Raw genomic sequence first — 25487 nt, forward strand, 5'->3', positions numbered from 1 at the left:
TACTTCTACGTAACGTTTACATGGTAGCCTGTGTGAGTAGCTAGTTAAACATAATATAAATAAAAATAACTTCCGTCTGATTTTCAAAATAAAATTCACTGTGTCGTCCCAAAGTAGTTATCCTGGAATCACACCAAATGATCCCCTGTAGTTTTTATAACCTTGTGAATTTTCCTAACTTTGGTTTTTAGAATATTTAATATTAACCTTTATTAATTGGCCGAAATAAACCCAAAAAACTCAAATAATTTGATAATTTATCCATTCAAAAACAATTTGCAGTATTTTGCTACGAACAGTCGAAATTCTGTCGAATTGAATTCCGACTATTATTTTGAAATCGGGATTTGCTCCGTTTCCGTTCCGTTACCTAGTAACGGCTAACGCTCCGAGCCGTAATGGAGGCTGGCTAGCTAGCTCGGTTGCCCCCGAAGGCTCAGCGGGGGAAACAGAAGCGAACAGTTCGATAATCATGGCCGACGACGACCTGGATCAGCTTCTGGATGAAGTTGAAAAAAAGTTTTGTCGTAACGTCTCTGTGGCGAGTTCAGCGCGCAGGGATGCAGGCGAGAGCGAAAAATCCAGGGAGGAAAAAAGCGGACAGAAAAAACACAGGTAGTTTGAACAACAAATGTTGGCTTTGGATTCAAAATATGAATTTACCACGTGTTGACTACATTAAATGAACAATTTAGAAGTAAGCAGAAGTAGAAGTAATTTAGTGTAAGTGCCCAGGTATACAGATAAATAAGTGATCATACAGTAAGTGATCCTACTAGCCTAACCAAACAACAATAAACATGTTTTATATTTATTATGGAACAGCCAACTAAAAAGAACAGAAACACAAAGACCTTCCAATGCTACTCAATATGCACAAATCCTGCAAGTTTACCATCATTAATATTTTGTCACACACTGTTGAATTATTAATTTTATTTTCTGTCTCAGCTCCATCAAACCTGAGCAGCCGATAAGCAGTGTCTCTGAGGATATCGATGCTCTTCTGGAGGAATTCCTGGAGGATGATTACAGCGATCCCTCACAATCAAAGGTAAATTTGCACGTAACATGGGAAAAGAAATGCAAATTAAAACAATGTAAAGCTTGACATTATAAAGAAGTGCCACTGTCATGGTTGTCTTACCCCTTCAGTAAATCAGTCTGCTCTGAAATATACACCTGGGACTTTTAGTTTTGCACAAAAAGAGTTTTGGTTGTTTGTCTGCTTTGCATAGAGAATGTAAACTGTAAAGAAATGCTACTGGATTCCCTATCTTTTAGGGTTATTTTGATTTGATTTTGCAGCTCAGATCTAATATTTTTCTCTGTGCTCTTTCTTTGTAGCTGTTTTAGGAGAAAATCTATATACGCACGGTAAAATTTTATGTTTGTTTTTTCAGACAGAATTGTAACACGGCAGATGACACGACTCGTTGCTTAGGATCCAACAGGCTAAAATGATGTTGTGCATGTGTAGGTGTAAAACAAACAATGAACTTGCTTTTTTCCCCACTTTCTCAACCAGACATGATTATCGGGCAGCTGTCTCATCTTCTCCAAGTCTAACCACTAACTACTAAACACAAACATCTGGTTTGCAAATGTGACAACTCTAATGAATGTTTTATTACCTCACAGACTAAACACACAAGAGGCACACTGATGAACAGCTGGTTATAAATGAACTTAAAGCTGCATTCAGGTAGATTTCAATCTGATTTTTTTTTTTTGCCCATCAGTTTCAGACCGAACCGTTTCCTAAAGGACCACAGGTGGAGAAGAAGCTCTCAGCTCCGTCTGGAGGAAGAAAGTGAGTCTCTCAGTTCATCCTCAGATAGAGGTGTGAATTAATGATCTTTGACTTGGAGTTTCCTGCTAAATGTTTGGGATATTTGTTAGAAAAAGAAATTAAATAAAAGAAGTTGTTTGCTTGGTTTTAAAGCTTTTTTGTTTTGGTATTTACTAGCAGAAAAACTGGCATGTCGCTAAACTGAAAGCACATAAACTTGGAACAACAATATACACTTTTACAAATTTTCTTCTCATAAAGAAATGGCTTCATTCCTGTCGGCGTGGTGTCTTCGATTTTCTGACACATTTTTATCTGTACTGTCTGTTCTGCATCCAGGTGCTGTCCTGTTTTCATTGGCGGGAGCTCAGTCACAAATGGTGTCGGAACAGCTACATCCAAGAGGTGCGAAGAAATAAATTCACACTGCTCCCGTCACGTCTCGTCTGCTTTTATTTATCAAGGCACAGAAAGTTCTGTCCTATTCGTTAAGCTCAGTTAGGCAGAATTTGCACTTTTAAAGGATTATTGACCATTAAACGTTTACTGCTACACAAATTATGGGGTACCAAAACTATTGGAATGACTGAGCAGCGGACGTGTCTATCAACAGGTCGTGTGACCAGCTGCGCTGCATATCCTGTGACTTTCGGGTGCTGATGTTTGACGATTCTGAGTGGGACGCATCTTGTGATTACCTCTTCCTCAGGTGAGTCTGTGAGTTTTGACACAACACGCTTAGAGCATAAAATTCCCAGAAAAGGTAATCATATGTTTCCCTTTCTGTCTGATCAAACGGATGTTGCTGTTGAATCCAATGTGCTCTGCCTCTTTAAAACAAAAGGCTCATGCCACGAAGCTGACAGTGACAGATTGGGGCCATTTTGTTTGTTACTCAGAACCATCTGGGAAGTAATCCTTCAAAGCTGTTAGGAAAAGTGTGAAAACTTTTTATAAAGCTCCTGGAAGCTGATTTCAAGAATCATCTGTCTCTTACTGTTTCAGGATTGAGTTGATAATTCAAATAACTGATAAGGCTGTTATGGGAAAACATCTACAGGCCTCAGAATATCTTCTTTGCTCTTTATTTGAATGAAATATGCTCAATTTTTACTATATTTTAGCATGACACATGTATAAAATATCATTATCGGCTGAAATTTAATGAGACTTGGATTGTTTTTTACCCTGATCTTTCAGTTTTTATAAACCTGCAGTTCCTCTCCACTGTTTTATTTACCAGCTTGTGTTTTCTCAACTAAAAACATTTTTATTGTTATTGTTATTTTGAAGAAATCAAATTATGAAGCAGTTTACAAGTTTTGATTTGGCTTAACATGTTTATATTGTAAATCCTAATAAAAGCTAATGAAAGTTCTGTTTGTAAATTAGACATTAATAGTTTTGATTCTGCACCATTTTCCCCTCAAAGCAACAGTAAAACCGTCTCTGCTGCTGTCAGCCTGTTGTTACGAGCTTCTGGGACGCAGCTTGTGTCTGACAGGAAGCAGCGCGGTGTGAAATTGAACGAGGCCACAGCAGGGCAGCAATAAGAGCAAAAACTTAATCTGGTTCTGCTACATGACACCGCATTATCTAAAAGGGTGCAGTTTTCATCAGAGTGAACAAACAGGATACTTTATAATGTGAGTTTCTTTATTATCGCTAGTTTGACAACAGTAACAACCTGACTGTTGCCTGTTGTTTTATTCTAGAGATGCTGCTTTGAATTTAAATATGTTTGTGACCCTGCAGCTTGTTGAATTTAATGAGTTTTTTCTATGAGGACAGGACCATCTGTTGTTATTTCCCGTGAAAATATGTTTGGAAATATAAAATATCTAACAGCTGCTTTTGCTTTGGGTCATGTTGCATAAACCCCGTGATATGTAATTAATTTAACCTTCAGTAAAAAAAACAAGCATGTAGCAGAAATCATATTTTTTCACAATTTTCCCACGTATTAAGTGTTTTTTTAAATATATATTTTCACCAAAAGGTGGCAGTGTTTAACTGAGAGCCGTCGTCGACCTGTTTGCAACATCTTTTTAGTAAGAAAAGCGATGCAGATATATATTTTAAAGTGGCGAGCACGTTTGTAACCAACATGTAAGCGCCTCATTAGGCCACCCACCTTCATGTCAGAGCATAGGAGCCGTTCCTTCCTCCTCCCAATGAGAACAATTCTGCATCTGCAGATCAGCGTGACTGGAATACAAACAAGCAGAATAACTGCGTTTCAGAATGTCTTAGTGCTGAATTCAACTTTAAACAAAATGACAGAATTTTAATTAGAGATATTAGATTAATGCCTTGATTCACCTCCCAGTAAAACAAGATAAAACATTTTCCTGCTTTTTATTATTCAGATTGCATCTTATCCTAATCACACCATCTTTGCTCTTTATTTTCCTCTAAATCAGAAATGTGTAACTTAGATACTATGAAGCAAAAGATAATCCAACCAATTGTTAGAGATCAGTAAGAAAGTTAACTAAGAAATAACAATACCTTGATTTAGAGCAGGGGTTGTCAAACTTTGTATTTAAATGTCCAAATCTAATCAAGATAAGGTGAAAGATCTGGATTAACTCATGATAAATAAATCCCATTTATTGAATTTGCTCACAGCGTACAACCAAAAGGAACGCCTCTGTGTGCCTACAGCTGATTACTAACTTTAACTTGATCAACTTAATTACTTTTCATGCCTCAACAAAATAAAATGCCTTTGTTTTCACACAAGAATAAACATATTAAATAAACTGAACTTAAAGGCAGCAAGACTGTAACATCCGAATGATTGTTTATTGAATTATTATTCATTTTTCTTTTAAAGTTACAGTTTAAATGCAAAGCAGCTCAGTGTCTGTCTGTCTTCAATCAGCTTGCTTCCACCTTGTCACAAAATACGACGTCAGATGAAGTAATTGACTTAAATGTCCAGGATATGAGCTTTTTTTTTACCACATTTACAGCATCGCTGAGATTCATCTTCAAAAGCTCAGTTTTCTAAGTCAGTCTTTTGTTTTCACATTTAGATAAAGCCACAATAACACTTCTTCTAAGCTTCCTTGGTTTGTGAAAGTGACACAGAGGCTGAAGCTTCGACCTGCTTCAGAGTTAACGCTCCTTTCTTTACACAGCGGTGGGAAAACAAACTCAGGCAGGTTGGGACTTGAAGACTTGTACTTTATACACTTTATACATTTACTGCTACATTCTCACTATGAGCATGTGGACCCCCTCTCCCTCTCTGCACACATTCTTTAAGGACTTAAACCACCTTAACACAACAGTAAACACTTCATTATATCAGACCAATACATTTGAGTGCAGTGAAATATAACGTGAGCTGGGAGCAGGTTGACTTGTCACCTGGAAGGAGGCACTTGTTTAGAGTAATCAGGTCATTCAGAACATCCACATCTGTTTGAATGTTCTGGATTTTTGACACTTTACTCTGTGAGCAGAGTTTGATCCATCCTCTCATTAATATTCCTTGTCCAGCCTGTTGCTTTCATTCAAACATGGTAATGTAAGAAATTAGCTCCCTGTAATTTGATTACTTGTGCTGGATAAAAATCCTACGGGGGTCACGATGGGACTGCAGAAAGGCGTCTGCAATGACCCGCATCTTGTGTTCCACTGACACTGATAATGGTTTTGGTATTTTGTGCTCACGTGCGGCAGCCACAGGGATAAATGAGTTCATTTAAGGTGACACCGTGTCATCTGTAACAGACAGACCACTGTGGAGAACAAACACTTTAGTAAAGCAGGCGTGTGTCGGCGAGTCAACAGTTTGATTGAATTCAGGAGCCGGATTTGATCCTTTCTCTCCTTCTGAGAGGCGTTCACCTTCTGCCTGTCAACACAGCTGCTTTTCTACCATCTGAAAGCTTCATAAATTAGAGTTCTGGATTCATTTTGACAAGATGGTAATAAAGTTTTGAAAAGTTTTAGAACAATTTGTTTTCAGTGAATATTATCAGAGGTGTGTTATCAGCCTTCTAGCCTTCCCTCCTCCTTTTCTGAACAAAACACTCAGTACTTTTTCTCTGTGATGAGCATTTATCTGCTCCAGCGCTGATGGAAGCATGAAGTAATGGAAATATGATGCCTGTGTTACTTTTTGCTGAAGAGTGAGGAGTTTTTAGGATTTGGTGCGAAGCGTCTGGCGCTGACAGGAAGGAGAAGTTCCTGATGGAACGAGACATGAGGGACCTGTTCTCAGTCCGGTTACGTTTTGCCTGTCTAGTCAAAAATAATATAAATGAACCATAAAATGCCACCTCTTTCTGTGGATGTCTTGTTGAGCAGAATGTGGAATTTATCGTACGGAACTAAAAGGTAACCACAGTTCTGTCAGTCTTACCTAAACAAACTTTTAGAGGAATTATTTATTCATAATTCTATAAGGGATATTCACCTTTTATGTAGCTTTTTAAAGTATGTTTTGGCTTCTTTGTTTCTAGCAGAAATCATCTGTTAAAAGTTTTAATGTAATTTTCAGTCGTGTCTCATTTATTGTTTTAGTTATTTTCTGTTTCTGTCAGCTAACATATTTTCTCTCAGATTTTATTAAAATCTCATTTAATCATAATCTTTACATGCAATACAAATCCACATTCATAAACAAATTAAACAACCCAACATGATTATAGACCTAATGTTTTTCTGTAGGATTCTTTCCACATTGAGGCGTTTTCATGTAATTAGTTCACAGCTTGCAAACAAATAAACACCACCCTGCCCCTTTGTCACCTCTTTTTTATTTACTCTATGAAAATTACACACAGTGTATTCCAAATGAATAATAAAGCTAAATCAGTACCATTTTTCTTGTGATGGTCTGATGGGATTTTCTGCTGCAGTCTGACGTCGGACCTTTACTACAAACGAGTATCAAGGCTGAGCAACACTGCTTTGTCCTACTATTTTTATTGGAAATGCAGTTTGACAAAATATAAAGGTCAGTGTTTATGTTCAGATTAAGTCTGACTGAGTGACAGAAAGCAGGAGGAGTATAGCTGTGTGAAGAGTGTGTGGAATTAAACACACAGTTCGAACAAAAAACACATTTTCTCCTTCACTGACTGCACTTATTTTCTGCTTTACTCTCTGTGTACATCCTTCACATCAGGTCCAAGTCAGAAGCGTGAAATAACTCGTAAACTCTTAAAAAACAATAAACTTGATGATGTCTTAATCTCAGTCGGTTGTAACTCCAGTCCGTCCTCTCTTGTTGTTGGAAGGATCCAGTCGGGCTTCAGAAATCTTGCTCACTGCTTTAGAATCCGCAAGACTCCTAATGCCAGAAGAAGGTAAAAATTGTTGGAAAAAAGATTTAACCGCTCTAAGAAACGTTCCCCTTTGAATCCCATTTGCTCCCTGCATGTATTGTTCACATCCAGGCTCATTAGCTTCCTGCAAACAGCTGCTCAGAGATCTGACACTGACGGCTCTTATTCCGAACACTTCTGAAGGAGGACAATGGCCCTTTTTGTGTTGCAGTACACCAGCTATTAGACTGGAGCTGTCCTCATTTATGGTTTTTTTTTTCTACTTATGTTCTCAGACAAGACAAGTTTTAAATGGTGATTTGATTGCAGCTCACGGAGTCCTAAATTGCAATCAAATCATTGTCTGACAGAATCGCACTTTGTGCTGTGCTGTGAATCACACAAAGTTTTTTGAAAGGATGAACTATAAACACATCTGTTATGAAATTTAAATAAGATGGAAACGTGTTTAATTTGCAAAAAAGGAGGCGGAAACAATGGCAGTAAAACAGCAGGAAACAGACAGAAAAGAGCTGGTTGGATTCTGACATTTTCACTGTGGACACTGGAAGCTGATGTTGTTGTTCTTAAAGATTAAAAGTAAACAAATTAAGAAAATGAAAGCCTTAGTATTCCTTGAAACAATGTGCGTCACCTGCTGCCTTTTATGGCTGAATTTTAGACTCAGATCATCTTATGCGGAGAGGAGTTAGAGTGGCCATCTTGAATCGGATTGACTCCAAAAGTTAATCAGTTGTAGATTCATCCAGCCATTACTTTCTGAGAGTTTAATTAAAATCTGTCCTCAGACTCGTGATGTTTTGCCCAACACGACAAACAAACTATCACGCAGACATTGGCAAAAACATTATTGCTTTTGAAAGCAGGCGATGAGTATAAAGTGATTAAACTTACTTTTTTTTTCAGAAATCTATTCAAACTCAGGAAGAGAGGACGAGCCTTTCATAGTAGTCTTTCTATAAGTCTATGGTTCACAGATTGATTTAAAACATACACATCAGCACCCTGACATTTTAACACCAAGTAGTTGTTTTTTTTGTCCAGAAGTGTGTAATTTAGTTTTTGTGCGACTTTAAGTTCAAAGCACTTGGAAACACTCAGGAGCACTCAGGATGATGAGTTTGTCCTTCATGTTGTCATCTCAGTGGAATCAGTCAGAAAGCTCTGCAGAAGTACTGCCCCCCACCCCCCCTTCCCAGAAGGTCTAGTTCCTGTAGAAGAATTCAGTTTCTCACATTTGATCAGCAGATTTAGTTTATTTAAGTTTATTAAATGATGCATTTAGCAGTTTATCTATACATATTTAACTCACAGCTTTCCAAACTTTCCCTGTAAACTTCTCAGCTCTCCAAATATTCTTCCCAAAATGCTCTTTCATTGTTTATAAAGGAACAGCATATGTGTCTGCCCTCAACTCAAGCCCAATTCATAGTATATAGAATAATAATAATTTTTAAAAAGAATTGAAGAAAAACAAGATAGTAAAGCATATGTAACTAGGCTTGAAGGCCTGACTTTACATGGTTTAACATCACCGACAGAGAGAATTAAACATGAAATCACACTGAAAAGCAAAACCGAAGACAAAAAAAAATAGAAACCATAAAATGTTCAAATGTTCACCAGAAAAAACAAGATAAGACAGCTGAATGGGTCGTGCCAGTTTGATGCACAGAAACCAAACAGCTGGGAGACATTTTAAAACTACATCCCATCCTGTTATTTTATTCATTTAACAAAAACAAATTTCCCTGTTCTTATTTGAAAATAAAAAATTTTGGTTGTTATAACCTAAATCACTGTGCAGGAATGTTTATTAAGGAGAAATTTAAAGTTATCTCAGAGTTTTTCCAAAAAACATTTGAGAGGTTTAATCTGTTCTGTTGGGATTTTCACATTTTGCACATCATCCAAACTACTTGGAATTAAATTTGTGCACTTTTCCTTCTTTTCCACATTGTTTTTTATCCTTTAGTCAGTTTCCAGCAGTCTCCCCCCCCNCCCCCATCAGCCCGTTAGCTGCCATCTGATGATCCCTGGTGTAGCAGCCTTAAACTTAAAATAGCAAAAGGTTTTTAAAAATAATTACAGTTTCCGTTTGTAAATTAATTTTTATTTGCTGTGCTAATGATTAGTTAACATAGTCTTTAATTAAAATGTCATTCAAACAAAGAAGTGGAGAAAAAAAAGCAACTAAAAACTGTATAAAGTGGGCCGCAGTGAAGAGTTTTCATTCTGTGCAGAAAGCATCACCCAGGGGATGAAAGTGTGTTAAGGGCTCTTCAGCCTGGTGTTTGCCTGTTTGTTTCATTTCGAAGTGAACATTTTAATTCACCAAAGATGAGGGGGTGGTTTTAATGAACAACAAGAGCAGTCATTTTATTTCGTGAGTTTTGGCTGAGTTGTGCTACATTCAGTAGGAGAAGATTTGCCAACATGTGTTGACTAAATTAATTTCTTCAAGCAAATCGTGCTGAATTAATTTAAAAAAATAAAACAGACTTTATTTTACGCAGTCTTATTTGATGTAATTCAGCAGAAAGGAGATTTCAGTAAACACGATTCCTTCATGTGAGATGTTAAAGACTTTTGTACCAAGTTTGGATATTAAAAACATAATATTTACTGAATCAGGATAATATTTTAGTGGGAATTTAACATCTGCACATTTTACAAAACTAAATCAACTTTTAAACTGATACAGCTGCCCTCTTAATGTTCAATCTTTAATATGAGCCGAGGAAACTTACTAAAACATCTGGAAAGGGGTTTTTCAGACGCAGTGGTCTTTTCAGTCTGTTGAACATCCCCCATGTTTGTGTCCATGTGGACAGTTTGTGATAGATTAGAATTTAGTGCAGCTTGATGTTACAGATGTTTCGAGGCAGATTGAAATCTAGATGTTTCAGAATCTTAAAACTGAGATTCTTTACGCAGCAAGCAGAGATGCCGTCTCAGGTAGCAGAAGCTTATTTACTCTTAGCACTTTATTAAGCAATTATCCAATCAATCAATCGACCGCATGGCAGCAGGCCATCAATTAACATCCTGCGGACAGAGCAGAGGTTAGGAGCTTCAGCTAACATTCACTCTGGATATTTGCAGAAGCAGCGTGTGACGGGTTCACATTTGGGCTTTAACAGCATGAATCAGTAAACATCAGCTGTCCAGGCGGGTGGTGCGCTCAGTTAAGGCACACTTTAGGTCTTTTAATGTAGCCTCAGGCTAACTTCTGTCATCAACCCTTTTAGCCTGCATTTACTGTCTTTTGAAAAGAAAAAAGATAATAAGCTGTAAAACCCCCCAAAATGTGCAAAAGACTTAAAAAAATAGAAGAATCACAGAGCATGGTAAAAGTTTTAGTAGCAGATTTAGTGCTATTGTTATATTTTATTATTGATATATGTCTGTTGTTGACATATTGAAAGTCTCACCTTGATTTCTAAGATGTGATAAAGAGTCAACTTTGTTTCTGAAATTTACAACCAGGAGGTTTTAAAATAATCAGAAATATAAACTGTTTTATAATTCTGCTTTAGTTGATTAATGACTTCATTTTATTTGAACTCCTTTTTCGGTGACTAAATAATTCTGTTTATAGTTAAAAGGTCGTCTCAAAACAAAAATTCCTTCATTTCTTTCTCTGAGCAGCTCATCCAAAAAATATTTCTTCTTTCAGAGGATTTTTAATGACGACACATCAAACAGAAGTAAATCTCTTAATAAATTATAAATAGAAAAAAAGCATTTGAAGCAGCTCTGTAAAGAGCTGTCTGTGAGTTGGAGAATGTCCTCAGTAATAATTAAACTTGTCTGTCTGTCTGTCTGTTGGCAGGAACAACATGCCGGACCGTCAGAAGCTCAGAACCAAGCTGAGGAAGAGGAGGGGTTCCCGGGCCTACGGCTGCCAGTGCAGCTGGTTCTCCACGTCAGAGACAACAGACCTCAGAGAGCGACCTCAGCTCAGATGGGTCTGTGGCAAACACCAGGACTGATGTTCAATCCTCACCTCCACAAACACAGAAATCATGCACAGATGTTAACTAATATCAAAACTAGTCACAACTTTAGACACAACTTTCTTCACAGTGATCAAAACGACAAATGAGGATTTGTATTTTGGAAGTGGTGCATCCTTCAGCTAAAAGTCCAGACTTGTATCCTCAGTGTCATAATTCACTCTTTTCTCTTTGCAACACAAACTAAATCACAGACACCAACTGCTGGTTTGCTGTTTCCCACCTCAGTTTAGTCCTTGTTTTTGTTGTTGTTAGTTTTTACCTCTGGATGTCGGCGCTCCTCACCTCATCTCTGTGGCTAAGCTCAGCCATCCCTACAGAGGAAGCTCATTTCAGCCACTGATATCCTGGATGTCGATTTTTTTTTTTTTTGGTCGTAATCCAAACCTCATGACCATGTGTGAGGGCTGCCTTCTTCACCACAGAAGACTGGAGCGATGCCCTCATTACTGCCCCGATCTGTCGATCCATCTCATCTTGGCTTCGTTTGGGAACAAGACTCTCACATGCTTGAACTTCTCCGCTTGAGGCGAAAACTCACCCCTGACCCGGGCGGAGCATTCCATTTTGTTTTTGTTGAGAACCATGGCCCCACTCTCAGAGGAGCTGACTCATATCCTGGCGGTTCACACTCAGCTGCAGAAGATCAGGGCTTGACGACAACAGAACCACGTCTGCAACGAGCCGAGGCGACACTCTGACATTCCCACGACTGCGCTTTGAGATTCTGTCCATGAACACCACAAACAGCGTCAGAGACGAGGTACAGCTCGAGTGGAGTCCAACCCACTCCAGGAACGAGCTCAACTCTCACAACTTTGTGCTGAGAATGTAAATTTTATCAGTAACCTGATGTTTCAGATATCTGTATTGAATTATTTACCAACACATGTATGAATCGTCTGACTCATCATGTCACTAATTATTGTAATTATTTCAAAGGTTGCAGTTCCTGCTTTTTTTATGTTGTGACATGAAAATCACACGTTTCTGCGTTCTGATCTTTAGTGTCTGTTTTTCAAAATGACGACAATCTTATGAAATTGTATTTAATGCTTTCAGGTCATCACACCAAAATGAGATAAAATTTTAATTATAAGTATGGGTTTAAATAAAGAGTCGCTGTGATTTTAAATCATTAATTAATGTTCATAAATTATTTCAGAGTTGGAAGTTGTAAATCAAACTTTGCCACCTTTGAAATGAATCGAAATAAGAAATGTATGTTTGTCTAAACAGGCAACAGGGTTAACAAACTGTTTCACTGTGCAGCTGAAATAAAGCCACCATCTTACCTGGTGTTTGTGAGTAAACAACAGAACGGCTGCATCTGTTTTTCTTACTGAACACATCGTGTTCTCTGACAAACTTTGTTTTTGTCTAACAATGATTCAGTCGTAAGAGGAGAAAGAGGCAGCGGTGGGCCATCGTTTGCATCCCACCTGTTGTGTCTGAGTGCTCACTGCATCACTGTGTTGATGTGCAGCATTTCATCCCCGGCATTAGTATTCATCAGTGTGTTCTTTGGCTGCCGGCTGACGTTTCACTTACTCATATTAGACACAGTTCAGTGCTGCCAGTGTGCTGCACGGGCTTTATCATACTTTTATCATCTCGTCAGGGAAAAGGAGGCCACAGAAAGTCGTCTGAACTTCACTGGGACTGTTGCTCTTCCAGTGAGAAACATCGTTCACGCTCACATGAAGCACAAGGCGGCGTTCTCAGATCTGTTTACTCCAGGCTTGTTTTAAGAAGTTGCACTCTGGGCTAAAAAAACAACCTGTTGTGAGCTCCGAGCCGCACCAGAAGGAAAAACAGCTGCTTTCCTGTTGGCTTTGATCCAGTGAATGATGGGTAGGGTTAAATAAAATATTAAATTACACAGGAATACATGTCTGTAACGTCTGTGGAGAAGTTTCAGTGTAACGTTACCTATAAACTATGTTTTAAAGTGGAGTGTACAATCAGAAACTTCTTATCACTTGTGCAGGTCTGTGCCCTCAAACTATTAATTAATTAGCTCGACCTTTGAAAGAGAAACTTTAAACGATGATATATTAATGCACTGATGTTGAATGAAGTTCATTTTTCACATCATTTAGTCTTTTTTTTTCTAATAACCAAATACTTTTTCTAATAATAATCTAATGCTCAGCTGGTCTCCTCTCATGAGTAGTCCATCAAATTAAAAGCTTTTTCTCTCTGTGACTGACTGTTAAAAACATTCAATTCAACATACACCCACATTTATTTTCTTGAGTGAACTTCGCTTTTAGATTTATTTTAAGCTTTTTCTACCCTTTCAACAGAATTAAATGCTGCTGTCCAACCTGTCCAACAGCTTCTCAGGGATGTGCAGACAACGTTTCTCCACAACCAGGGCTACACCTGAAAAATAAGTTCAAACAAATGTGAACCATATGTGCAGATTTGTTGTAGCTGCAGTTAATTCACTAACTACACCTCCACCAAAAAAACAAACAAAACAAAGTCTGCTCATCAGAACATAAGAATAAATTCAGTCTGCTGCTTTGATTTGTGTTAAATGAGTAAATTTTGATATTTTCTTGTCCCATTTCTTTTAACAGGACAAAAACATTCAAAGTGGTTATTCTGAAAACCTTTTGCATGCTTTGGGTTTGCTTAGATAATAACAGGTTACAGACCATGAAATGAATGGAAGACAAAGTAAAATAATGTTTTTACTTTGGCAAAAAAACAATTAGGATTTACAATCTAGAGGTTATACTCCACAAACATCATCTCAAATTTGGATGGTGACATGTTTCTTTTTTGATTTTGCAAATTATGATAACAGTTTTACTCTTCAGGTCAAATCAGTCATTAATTCTGCACCAATTAAAACACCAGTATTAAATCAAAATAAAAATCGAGACAGTTAGGATGACTGGTCGTGTTTCAGGTCACAGCTATCCACCTTGTGGTTGGACGCATGCCACCATTTCAGCCCTGGATCTGCACCTTTTTACTCCAGTTATGATTTTGTTTTGTTTTTTCCTAACACTTAAGTGTTTGTTCACAGCACTTCAGCCGAATGAACAGAAACAAACCTCTGCTGACTTTTCCAGAGAAAACAAAACCTGAAGTCTCTCCTCTCCATTTAACACAGAATACAGACGAGCAGCAAACAGGCTGCAGTGGAAACACTAAGCACAGGAAAAGTAAATATTATCATTTTTTTATTGCCGATGGGAACGGTCTTTGCTACGAGTGGAACAAAAATATTGACACTGAGAAACCAGCCAGAGCTCCTGTTTAACAAACCCAAACAGATGTAAAATTAATACGTTCAGGGCCTCATTTACCGTTGACATTTGTTACACAACCATAACACAACTCAATATTAATTGATGTGGCAGAAGTTTAAATAGTGACTTTGGTGTTGTTCTCATAATTTATGGACTCATGTCAGCACCTGGAGTGTCTGACTGAACCCAGAAGGAAACCCCTTTTATCTGCTTTCTACATGAACACAAGTACATGTATGAAGCAGAAATTGCTGCTTTAACAAAATTCACACCTTTTGCCACCACTGAATGCCGTGTTAAAATAAATCTGCTAAATTTCCCCAGCTTTGAAAATGTTTCTTCATGCCCAAACAATTTAATTTGACTGGTTTGTGTTTTTATTTTTATTTTTTTAATGAAGGGACATTTGTTTGACCTTTGTTGACTGTGCTGCTATTTTCCTCCAGAAATCTGAAAGAAAACTAATTTGTTTTTCCAAAATACTTAAGAAAACTGCAAATTCACAAATCACTCAGGAAAATCCTTCTGCACCATTTTTATATTATTGTCAAAAGCAGCCGTTTCAAAGCTGTGGTTTCGTCCACTAAACTGACACGTAAATGGATCAATATTTAGAGCCGAATGCTGCATGTTTGTGGCTTTAAAAAAACTAATGCAATGAAACGGAGCTGTACTTAACATGGATGGGATGTCACAGATTGTTTGGCGGTACATTTCAGACCCCGTCCTCAGCCTTACAACGCAGAAACAACCCTGCTGATGATCATCTGTAGCTGCCGTGTTCCAGACTTTAACCAATCTCTGCTGCAGAACCAGAGAACCAAGTCTTCAAACTTAGAGTGATCTGCATATTTACACATGTGACAAAGCAGCGCTGACTTAATTAACAAGGAGTCTGCTCAAGCTGCTGCCCCGACGACCCGAACAAGCAGCAGATAACGGACGAATGGATGGATGGATGAAAGGATGGAGTCTTAGAGTGAAATAACGTGATTTTTTAAACCCTGCTGCTGTTACACAGACATGTCAGAGTTCATCCATTTTAATAAAGGACTCCTCTGCTGTTCAGAGCTGAGCTCAGTCAGAGCTGTCAGGACGGTTATTAAATAAAAAAGACTTGCATGAATTTCTTTACATGACTTGTATCATGGGACATTTTTCTCTAGGTGTAAACTCTCATATTGGGACTTTAAAAAATAAACTACATGCATTTATTTATATAAAACACATAATACACTCTAAAATGATTGTCTGTCTGTAGAGTGTGGTTCTCAAATATAACTAATATTTAAATGGATGTTCTGTTCAGAAACGCTCCCCACAAATCATCCGCTGCTCAGAAAGTATCAGATCCTTTTCTGTTTTGTCAGAAGGTTCTCCTGTTCAGCTTTAATTAGCTGTGCAGCTTCACCTCTTCCTGCTGTCCTCTCACACCTCTGCACAGGTTTTTAGCGTCTCGGTGGATTCAGAGCTGCTGATTTGGAGGCTTGAATGGTCAGGTGTCAACAGGTGTTTGCACGTAAGGTACCCAACTTCAGGGACGTTCGGCTGAATTTTGTTGCAGTTTTTTTTTGTCCTTCTGCAGCAACATGTCCCTCTTTGAACGGGTTAATGTCACAATCCTTTCACCATCCTTGTGTCGAGCACAGTTCTTCGTTTTTCACCTTTCCATTTTGATTTACACCACGTTTAATTTAGACATTTTTGTCACGCAAAGATAAAGATAACAAGGCAGCAGTGCTAACTGGTAGCAGGAATTCTAGCAGCTCTCATCTCTGCATGCAACACAGAGAGATTTTTTTATCCCATGTTCTGGAGGCTGAAAATGTAGAGGTCCGACTCTCATAAGTAATTTGTAAGTTTGTGTCAACGTCTGTTGAACCAGAATTAATTTCCTTCTGAGACATTTTCCCCTGCTAAATTAGTGTATAAAGACACGTTCACAGTGTTGGTACTGCAGTGTAAATAGTTACTGCTCTCACTCGACATATTTGCGTACTATGTATTTCAGTTTGTTGATAAAAAAGTGTATTTGCACTGAATGATGTTTGATTTATTATTCTAAAGATTCTAAAGTGCAGCTTGTTAAAAACTCACCTGTTTCTTCAGGTTTGAAAGACAATCAGTCATCATCACATTCATTCTGTCCACAAATATACTAATTTTAATTAAAATATACAAAAATCTGTATGCCCAAAGAACAGAACTTAGTGATAAATCCTTCACATGACAGCATGAGGTGTTTCTGTACAAAGTTTCCATCCAAACCTATTCACCAAAGAGCCCCCAGTTTTTGGCATTACTACATAAAAGCAAAGTGCAACTAACCCTGTTGTACTGTTAGGAATAGTCTTTGATATTTTCAGTACTTTTAACAAACTGCCTCCATACTCATCAGCTCCCCAGCTCCCAACCAGCAATGTAAGCCTGATAGTATCCATATACATCTTTACCTTAAAGTACAAACTTGCAGTAGTGCTGCAGCAGTCATCTCTCTGTCATGTTTACTGTACTTTTAGATTATAAATCCAGTGTGACAGCAGTGACTGCATGCTTCAAACCATTGCTGTTTATTTGTCAAAATGTCTTTGTGACTTAATTCATGTTGACATAAATAAAAAGTATCTCTGTGGGACCAGTACTCAGTAGGTCCACATTCAGGCCTGTCACTTTGGTTTCTGCTGGGAAATAAGATGTCCTCATCAAAAATAAGTATAATAATTCAGACTCAAACATGAGCACCTACAATGTTTCAGATCAGTCTGATGAGTTGATCTGATTCAAACAGTTCAGCACTGTATACATTGATTTAAATGTTTGTGTTTTGATCCTGACTCTTTGCCAAATTTTATGTTTCCAAGGCAAGACAGAGACGAAAACATGACAGATTCTCATGTCAGACAGAAAGAAGAACAACATGACAGGAGCTGGTGAGGAGAAGGAGGAAGAGGAGGAAAACGACAGCTGCAGGGATTCACCGGATTCTGTCACCGGTCTAACATCTCCGAGCTAAGAAGAGCTGCTGATGGTTGGTGTTCTTCCATTCTTTACCTGGATCACAGGAAACATGGAGGCCAAATGTTTTCCAAAACAACTTGAACATTTTTAGTTTTCTTTTTTTCCCCCAGGAAGCTGTTGATTTATTCTATTATGCAATATAAAACTGAAATGTTCTCCTCTTTAAAGGAAGTTAAGTTACAGTCCTATACACTAAAAATACAAATCCATGTAAAACTAGAATGCCATACTTTGTTTTCTAAGCCTTTTAAACCTTTTGGTAATTATATATTGAAGGGTAAAACAGAAATAGCTTTTTTGTTTTGATGGCATCACTATTCAACTTTATTTATTTAGGCAACGAATTCAAAATGAAATAAAAGAACATAAGGTTTTCAGCCTGTGCTGTTTTATGAGGTCAGAATAAATAACTACAGTAAGCAAACAAAAAGAAAATGTAAAAGAATAATCCAAGAAATCAGAATAAATGTTCGTCTTGCATTTTTTTTCTGAACAAAGACATTTACTGCAGACAAAGTTGAGATCTCTGTAACTCTTTCAAAGCACGAGTTATATTTATGAGAACATTTAGTGTAGTAAATAATTCAGGAAGCATTATGTTACAGCACCTATTGAAAACATAACATTGAGGCAGCAATTACTGGTTTTAATTTGATTTGTCATAAAGCATATTTAAAATTTGCATCCACTGTAATTTTTGTTCAAAGTAAAAAAAAAAAGAACAAACAAAAACAAAAAAATAGTTTTATCTTGAAACTGAGTTTAAAAAATTTTTAGTACTGGAATAATCTAAAAGAAAAAACTATTTAAATTAAATACAATTTATATGTTCTAATGAGAGACTGCAGTAACCAGTAGAAACCGGTAGCAGCTCCAGGCCAGCAGGTGGCGCTGTCGTCTTTTACTGACAGTGAATGAAAAGTTCAGGAAGTTGAACAAAAAACGTTCATTCTGCAGTAAAGTGAGATAAAGATGATGATGGGAGGGATGCAGGAGGAAGAGTTTGATGATCTTTTAGATGACTGGTTTATCGAGTCCCTAAAAACGTGAGCAAACATTTACTTCCAAACCTTTGACATTTACGTCATGTTTTTTATATTAGCTACTAGCGGCGGAAGCTCGTCTTGAAAAGATCATTATTTCCTAAATTGTTACAGTTTTACACTTAAATATATTTTAAAGTCTTTGACAAAACAGTTTTTGTGAAGACATATAAACATAATAAATTCGGCTTGCTTGTTTTACAGATTATAGTAACTTTGTTGGTAAAAACTTAAGCTGCTCCGACACAGATATAAGCCATGATATCCTGTCAAAATAGTTGCTTTTTTGGTTAAATTTCTTGATTTTAAGCAATATATTGAAGCCGAATTCAAGTACACAATTAACTAATAGTCTAAATGTGTGAAAATGTGTCAAAATATTACATTAAAGAATGTATTAATTTCTTTATTGTCAAGGTGTTTAAACTTTAAATGGTTTAAACAAAACACATAAAGGAAATGTCAATGAACAAACAATAATAATATTTAAAAGAATAATTTTAAAGAATGTGGAATTAAACACCCAAAATTGTCAACTAGTCACTGCTGAACAGCTGTAATTTATTTTATTTTACACTATTTTTAAAAAAGACAGAGGAAACCTGTTTCTTTCTTCTGTAATTGGAAATAAGTAAACTTCAAAAACATGTAGATGAATTGAATTATTTGCACTACTGTTTAAATGTATGGCTTCTTTTCAAGAATAGACATTTATATCCACACAAAAAAGACAAGTTAGTTTGAGTAATGTGATATAAAGTTGTTTTTTATATATTTAATTTATGCTTTTAGACATTATGTATGTTTTTGGTTCCTGCAGGTACAAAGACCTCCATGTGTTTCAGCTAGATAATCCCAGCCAGGTCATCGAGTGGACGTCAGAGAAGAGTGAGTTTATTTTGACCTGACAATCAGTCATTATCACCAAATAATTTTATTTAATAATAACTGAATATGATCTCTTGTTTTGAATGTTTCTGTTCAGTAAGAAGTCAGAATGTAATGTTGTCATCTGGGAATTCCTGGTATTAAACAAGAAGCATTATAAAGAGCTGAAAATAAAAATAAAATATCAAGAAAATACTTTTGATTGTGTTCTTTCCCAGCAATATATGAGAAACTCCCCATGAAGTCAGGACTGTTAGTAGCTTCTCAGGTTGATTATCTTCATTGATCGTATTTCTTGTGTTTTAAGCCGTCTGTGTCGCTGGCTACAGCGCCTCTAAAAATGAAATTTTGGAACTTCGTTTGCCACTGAAACTTTTTGCGGATGAAAACAAGGTAAACTAACAAATAAAATAAAAGTGTAATCTGTGTTTTGTATTGTAAAAGTGGCCTGATATTTCTATGCTTTGCTGTGTGACGATGCGTTCAGGGTCTCTGCGCAGAACGGGATTTCAAAGTAGTCCACGGTGGTTTTACAGAAGGTCCTGTCCGCTGCCTGAGACACGTCCCAGGAACGAGGTGAGAAAAGATGCCTGTAACGTGTCTTCATGGAGAAAACTTTTGTTTAAAGTGTCCTTTATGGGATTTACTTTGGAGAATGTATTATATCCAAAGAACAAAGAGATAAATGCCTTTTAAAAAAGAAGAAAAATATTTTAAAAATTACAAGTCAAGCAGAAAGTCAGACTGGATTAAATATTTTTTGATGTTTTACTCATTTATTCAACAGTTTGTATAATAAATACAATATAAAAGAAAACCGACACACATTTATCACTTTTACCACCTTCTTCTTGTTTCTTTTTATTTTTGTGCCTTTTTATGTTGTGTTGGTTGTATTATTATTTTTTTCTTTTTGATGACTGTTTTGAACAGAGCTACTATAAATGAATCATTGTTTAACACTGAAAGGTTTCATCAGTCACATATTAAACTGCAGATATGTTCTCTTTTGTTTTAAAACGTGTGAAACTCCTCTTTATTAAAAGTGGAGCTGAAACAGTTTGTTGGACAGTATTTTACTGAAGGAGAAACAGAATCTGCAGCACTTCAGATCATGGATTAATCAGTAGTTATTTTGAGCCAAACATCTTCTAAATGTGGAATGCTTTAACTGGATACTTTCTTCAGATTTTAAATTAAACTCGATGAACTGTAAGTGGGATTATCAAGTGCAACAACACTCGAGGCTGATGTCTTTCTGATTTAATTATTTGAAAACTTGTAGCTGAGGTTTCTGATTGAGTCCTTGTTTGAAGGCTAAATGACGTCTTTCTGACTCCTTCATGTAACTTCCTGTTGTTGTTACGTCAGGTGTGTTGTGACCAACGATGGGCAGAACGCCGACCTGCAGGTGTGGGACCTCGGAGGAGACGACAGCGGTGAGTTTTATGTGGCGTGAGAATAAAGACATCCAGCTGGCTAAATTTTTGAGACTCTTACACCACAAATCAGTTTAACAGCAGTCAAACAATGACAGATATTTGTCACAACTGATCACTTTGACAAAACAATGAGAAGTGGGTCACATTTTAAACTTAATGCTGCTTTTAATGTCAAATAACTGGAAGACAAGAAAACAAGAAAGGTTCTCACTGCAGCTGATGACAAACCCTGGAGGCTGATTTTAACTTTTCAAACCTTCTGGCTGTAAATTTAAATGTTACTGATCCATTATGGCCTGAATTGCAGGAGACATTTACAGAGTTTTATTTGAAAACAAACGTCATTTACCGCCTTGAAAATACAACACAGAAGTTATTTTCTTGTTAAGAATATTAATGAAACAAAAAATTGTTTTGGTGCTGTAAACTCACACGGTGCCCTTGGTCGTTATAAAAATATATCTGTTTCAAATTATTATTATTTTTAATTATTACACTCGCAGTACACATGTAAGTTCACATTTATAGGTTTGAAGATGTTTTTGCAGCAGATTAATTGTGTCTGTCCAGTTTTAAAACCCGTTTATTTTTAACCCAACAGAGACTTGATTTTATTTATTTTGTATTGGTGTTTGTTTTATCTGTTCCACTACGTTATGTTTTTTTTTGTGCTTGTCTTTGTCACTTTATTTTTATGCTTTCTTTTATCTTATCTATTACTGATGTTCAGCACTTTGTTTCAGCTGTGGCTGGCGTTGAAACGCTTTATAAATAAAGTTGATGATGTATAATTTCAGTTTTGCCTCATGTTTGGATCTAAAATGATGCTGAACTTACGGCAGCCTGTTGTCGTAGCAACTATAACCACCTCCATAACCCCCAACCAGACCTCCAGTCCTGAAATGATCTTTAGTATTTCTCAGTTTGTGGTAATTATAACTATAAGCATGAATCCAGATATTAATACCAGTACTGCTGCCGATGAAAACACTGAGATCGAGTTATTTTCGTTTGTATCTGCGGCTGTTTAAAATGTTCGGGTGTCTCTCATGTGAGAACAGATGTGATCAGGAGGACAGGAAGTATTAAGGGGAGGAGAGTCTCGGAGACTGGCAGCAGGATCGCAGCTCGACCTTCGACCCCACCTCAGGTCCTTCACGGAGCTCGAAGCAGCGACGTGCAGCTGACTCAGCTGATCTCAGGACAGACTCTTTATGAACTCGGTAAAATGATTTTGAGTGATTATTTTAACATTTAAATAACTTTATTGTTGTGGGTTTTACATTGTGTTTGTTGTATTTCTGGTCCTCCTGTTTACGTTCGTCCAACAGAGACCACCTCAGACGAACCTCTGAGTTCCTTACAGTTTGTGAGTGACTCGGTTTTCGTGGCCAGCTGCTTTAACGGGAGCGTTTACATCGCAGACACTCGGACTGCTGCTGCTCCTCAGCTTTCTCCTCCACCACCACCTTCAGGTGAATCCGTCCTCTGGCGGATGGACACCTCTGTAGCTCCACAGCAGTCCGGCTGTAAGGTTGTCAGACTCTCTTCCTCTGGACGCGCAGTAGTGTCAGATTTGAGGAATTTGGGAGGAATCGCGTGTCAGGCTCAGCTGGACATCCAGACACGTCCCTACAAAGCGGAGGACGTCTCCGTGTCGTGGGCTCCGAGGCTGGACGGATACGTCTCAGTGTCAGGTCAGGATCTACAGATTCACTGATGGAGATGTTAGTTCTGAAGCTTAACATCATAAAAGGACAGTTAGACTGTAAATGTTTTAATGCTGAAATAATTGTAACAGTGAAAAGGCCGTGTGGGCTCATTTAACAAATAAATCTGAGTGGATAGTCTGACAAATAATTATTAAGTTTAATACATCACAAAAACAAGGTAGGAAGTTTTAAAATGAAACTTACAGCCAATGTTAAAATTGGGCTTTGAAATCAATATTTAGTGAAGTAAAATAATTTAAAGTCTACAGATAGCCTGAAAATGGTTCCCCATCACCTTTACTCAGGTTTCACACATTTAGAGATCTTCACAGGTGAAGAAAACAAAACCTGAGCCCAGAAATAATTTATAGATTACATTCTTGGGTATGATGTTTATGTAAATCACTGAAATGGGGAAAAAAACCCTCCAAGTAATGAAATTAAATCTAGCAGCAGCTCTTCTGTCTCCTCAAGCAAAATATGAGTTTCTGATGTGGCTGTGACAGAAGGAAGACGCTGCTTCAGTCTGCAAGAAATGTTTTATCAACTCAGTTTTATCTTGTGCAGCACTGAAAGAAAGGCTGCAAACATTAAACCTGATCAGATTTAAACTTACTAATTAAATGTAACCGTTAGAGAATCTGTTTGAAACAGATGGCTTCAGTCAGTTTTAGTTTGGACTTTCTTTGAGCCGTATGTCTCCACGTTTCAACTTTAAAGGAAGAAACCAACCTGGTTGGGTTCTTTATTGTATTTAAATGATTTGTTTGAATCTCCTTCTTCCTTTAGTTGGTGTTTAGATAATTTCATTTTTGTTTTAAGACTTTCTGACCACTTGACTCCTTAACTGATGGGAAATCTGTGAGTCCTAACCTGGTGACTAGCAGGAGACATAGTTATGTTACGGTTCAAAGCGTGTTGAAGTTCTCACCTTCCTCTTCACCAGGTTTCGGTGGAGCTGTTCAGATTTACAACACCTGCGCCTGGACGCCGGAGCTGCAGGACGTCGAGCCGCTCTTTCAGCACCGCGGCCACGTGGTTTTGTCTGAACAGACTGATGGCTCCGTCCCCGTCTTCATCACCTCCCACGTCTGGCATCCCGAGCGCCCGCGGACGCTGCTGTCTGCCGCTTCAGATGGCTCCGTTCACGTCTGGGACTGGGTAGAACCCGACACACGAGATGTTAGTTAACAATCTGCTCGTCTCTAAAGTGCAGCTAAGAGTGACGTGGGTCACTGTTCAGAACAACGCTGAGAAAATTGATTTAGTTTTTGATGGAATAACTCCAGAACCCACTGTGTGCTGCCTGCATTTTCAACATGTGATGAAGAGCTAAAACTGAAATATAATTTAAAAAGAAAAGAGCAAATAGATAAAAACGGCGAACCAGACAGAACGCTCTCTTCGTAAATTGAAGATTGATTGCAGTCTGAAATCACAGCTGGTCCTGATAATCTAGAATAATTTACCACAGATCCCATTTGTGCTGCAGGTTTTATTCACAAATGAAAGCTTTGCTTCCAGAGAGGTTCTCAGTCTGTTATTCATATCAGTACAGAAATCAAACTAAAGTGAGGAGCTTATTTTGGTGCATATATTTTAGACCAAATAGTCTGAGGCACCATCTCTCAGACTTGTTTGCCTCCAGCATGAAGGTGGTTGGATTTCAGCTCATAACATCGTCTTAAAAACTCTCTGGAATCTAAATTTGTACAATACAAAACTTTACCCGCAGTTCGTTTTCATCTGGATTATTCCTTTACCTGCTAACCTCTGTGGCCAGAAGAAGATCATCACTCTGCATCGTTTGAGCAGCAGCAGCCTCCGAGGTTTACATACAAAGATAAAACAAATAAAGCTTTGGAACAGAATAAAGTTGTGTTACCCCAGGATAAATTGAGTTATTTACTTTTATCATCTCCCCTGCCATTTTGGTTTGACGCTTCATTTCATATTTTCTTCTACCTACATTTGAAACTCAAATTGAAACAATATCTGCAGCAGAAATTGTTTCAATTTTGGAAAACTGTGGCAAATAAAAATGTATGAGGAATGATGCTGGTATTTAAGAAATAATTTCCTTCCTAAAGCTGTTTACAAGCAGATAAATCATTTTTTTTGTTGTTTGGAAATGGAGTGACCTTAAAAATCTAAATCCTGAAAAAAACAAACTCTGACATGAATGAACTCTGATTTGAAATGATTGAACGAACTGAGAGGAAGGAGACGACATACCAGCAAAGATTCAAGGACACTTCAACCAAGTTTTTATTTTGTTTTGTGTCAAATGGACTGTAGATAAAAGGCTTTATGGAAATATTAGAATATCCTTTTTTTTATTACAAAAGTGAAACCTTCACGAGGCTGTCCTTTTAATGTGGTGTTGCACACAGAAACATTTATTTTATTTTGGTATCAAACAATGCATAAATTACAGGAAATCAAATTTCATTGAAATGTTGAAAAAAGAATGGCCTCAAATGTTTTTAATCTTGTGTTGTTGACACCAGCGGAATAATAAACTTCAGATCAATACACAGTAAATTACTTGGATGGAAAATAAATAAATTAAAAAAAAACTGCTGAAAACGCCTCCAAAACAACATTTTACACAGAACTGAAAACTTTATTCTTTCCATCTGACGGCCAATTATATATAAATAACAAAGATCAAAACAAATCAAGTTTTAATTTAAAAGAAAACAGGAGCAGCTCTTCCAGTGAGCTAAATGTCACTTTTTGATCACTTTTACCATCCTTCAGTGTTTAATTTTATTGTCATTTTTGTTTTAGGAAACAAACTAATTAAACACTTCCTGCCTTTGAGTTGCAGCTGACAGATGAGCAGCATCACCAGCATGTTTCACGTCACACATATTGTATCTAAATATGAAAGACATCGTTCCTTTTGCTGCTGGCTGCCGTCGTATTTTTAAGTCCCGCCCCTTCATAAAATTAATTGTACATTTTCCTGACAAATAAAATAAATTACACTTGA

At 37.3% G+C, this 25487-nt stretch overlaps 1 protein-coding gene and 1 long non-coding RNA gene across 2 annotated transcripts; one reads left to right on the forward strand and one right to left on the reverse strand.

Moving 5' to 3' along the window:
- The first annotated feature begins 387 nt into the window (after nt 1–387).
- Nucleotides 388–25487, forward strand: lg16h8orf37 (linkage group 16 C8orf37 homolog). The gene is made up of 12 exons (XM_017428473.3): nt 388–615; nt 952–1054; nt 1743–1813; nt 2132–2197; nt 2406–2501; nt 19268–19335; nt 19643–19728; nt 19823–19911; nt 20707–20774; nt 21839–22000; nt 22109–22474; nt 23436–25487. Exons 1-12 carry the CDS (start codon nt 473–475, stop codon nt 23678–23680), a joined length of 1563 nt encoding a protein of 520 aa, XP_017283962.1. The 5' UTR covers nt 388–472; the 3' UTR covers nt 23681–25487.
- LOC112450969 lies at nt 11191–11918 on the reverse strand. The gene is made up of 2 exons (XR_003039699.2): nt 11505–11918; nt 11191–11431 (listed from the first exon to the last, which is right to left on the reverse strand). It is a non-coding gene; the product is annotated as an uncharacterized LOC112450969 (long non-coding RNA).

The sequence above is a fragment of the Kryptolebias marmoratus genome, linkage group LG16 (genome assembly GCF_001649575.2).
Source record: "Kryptolebias marmoratus isolate JLee-2015 linkage group LG16, ASM164957v2, whole genome shotgun sequence".
NCBI classification, from domain to species: domain Eukaryota; kingdom Metazoa; phylum Chordata; class Actinopteri; order Cyprinodontiformes; family Rivulidae; genus Kryptolebias; species Kryptolebias marmoratus.

Coding starts and splice junctions, on each gene's coding strand:
- lg16h8orf37 (XM_017428473.3), top strand. CDS start 473: ATGGCCGACGACGACCTGGATCAGCTTCTGGATGAAGTTGAAAAAAAG. Junction 1,055..1,742: donor GCGATCCCTCACAATCAAAG/GTAAATTTGCAC, acceptor TTTGCCCATCAG/TTTCAGACCGAACCGTTTCC. Junction 20,775..21,838: donor CCTCGGAGGAGACGACAGCG/GTGAGTTTTATG, acceptor ATGTGAGAACAG/ATGTGATCAGGAGGACAGGA.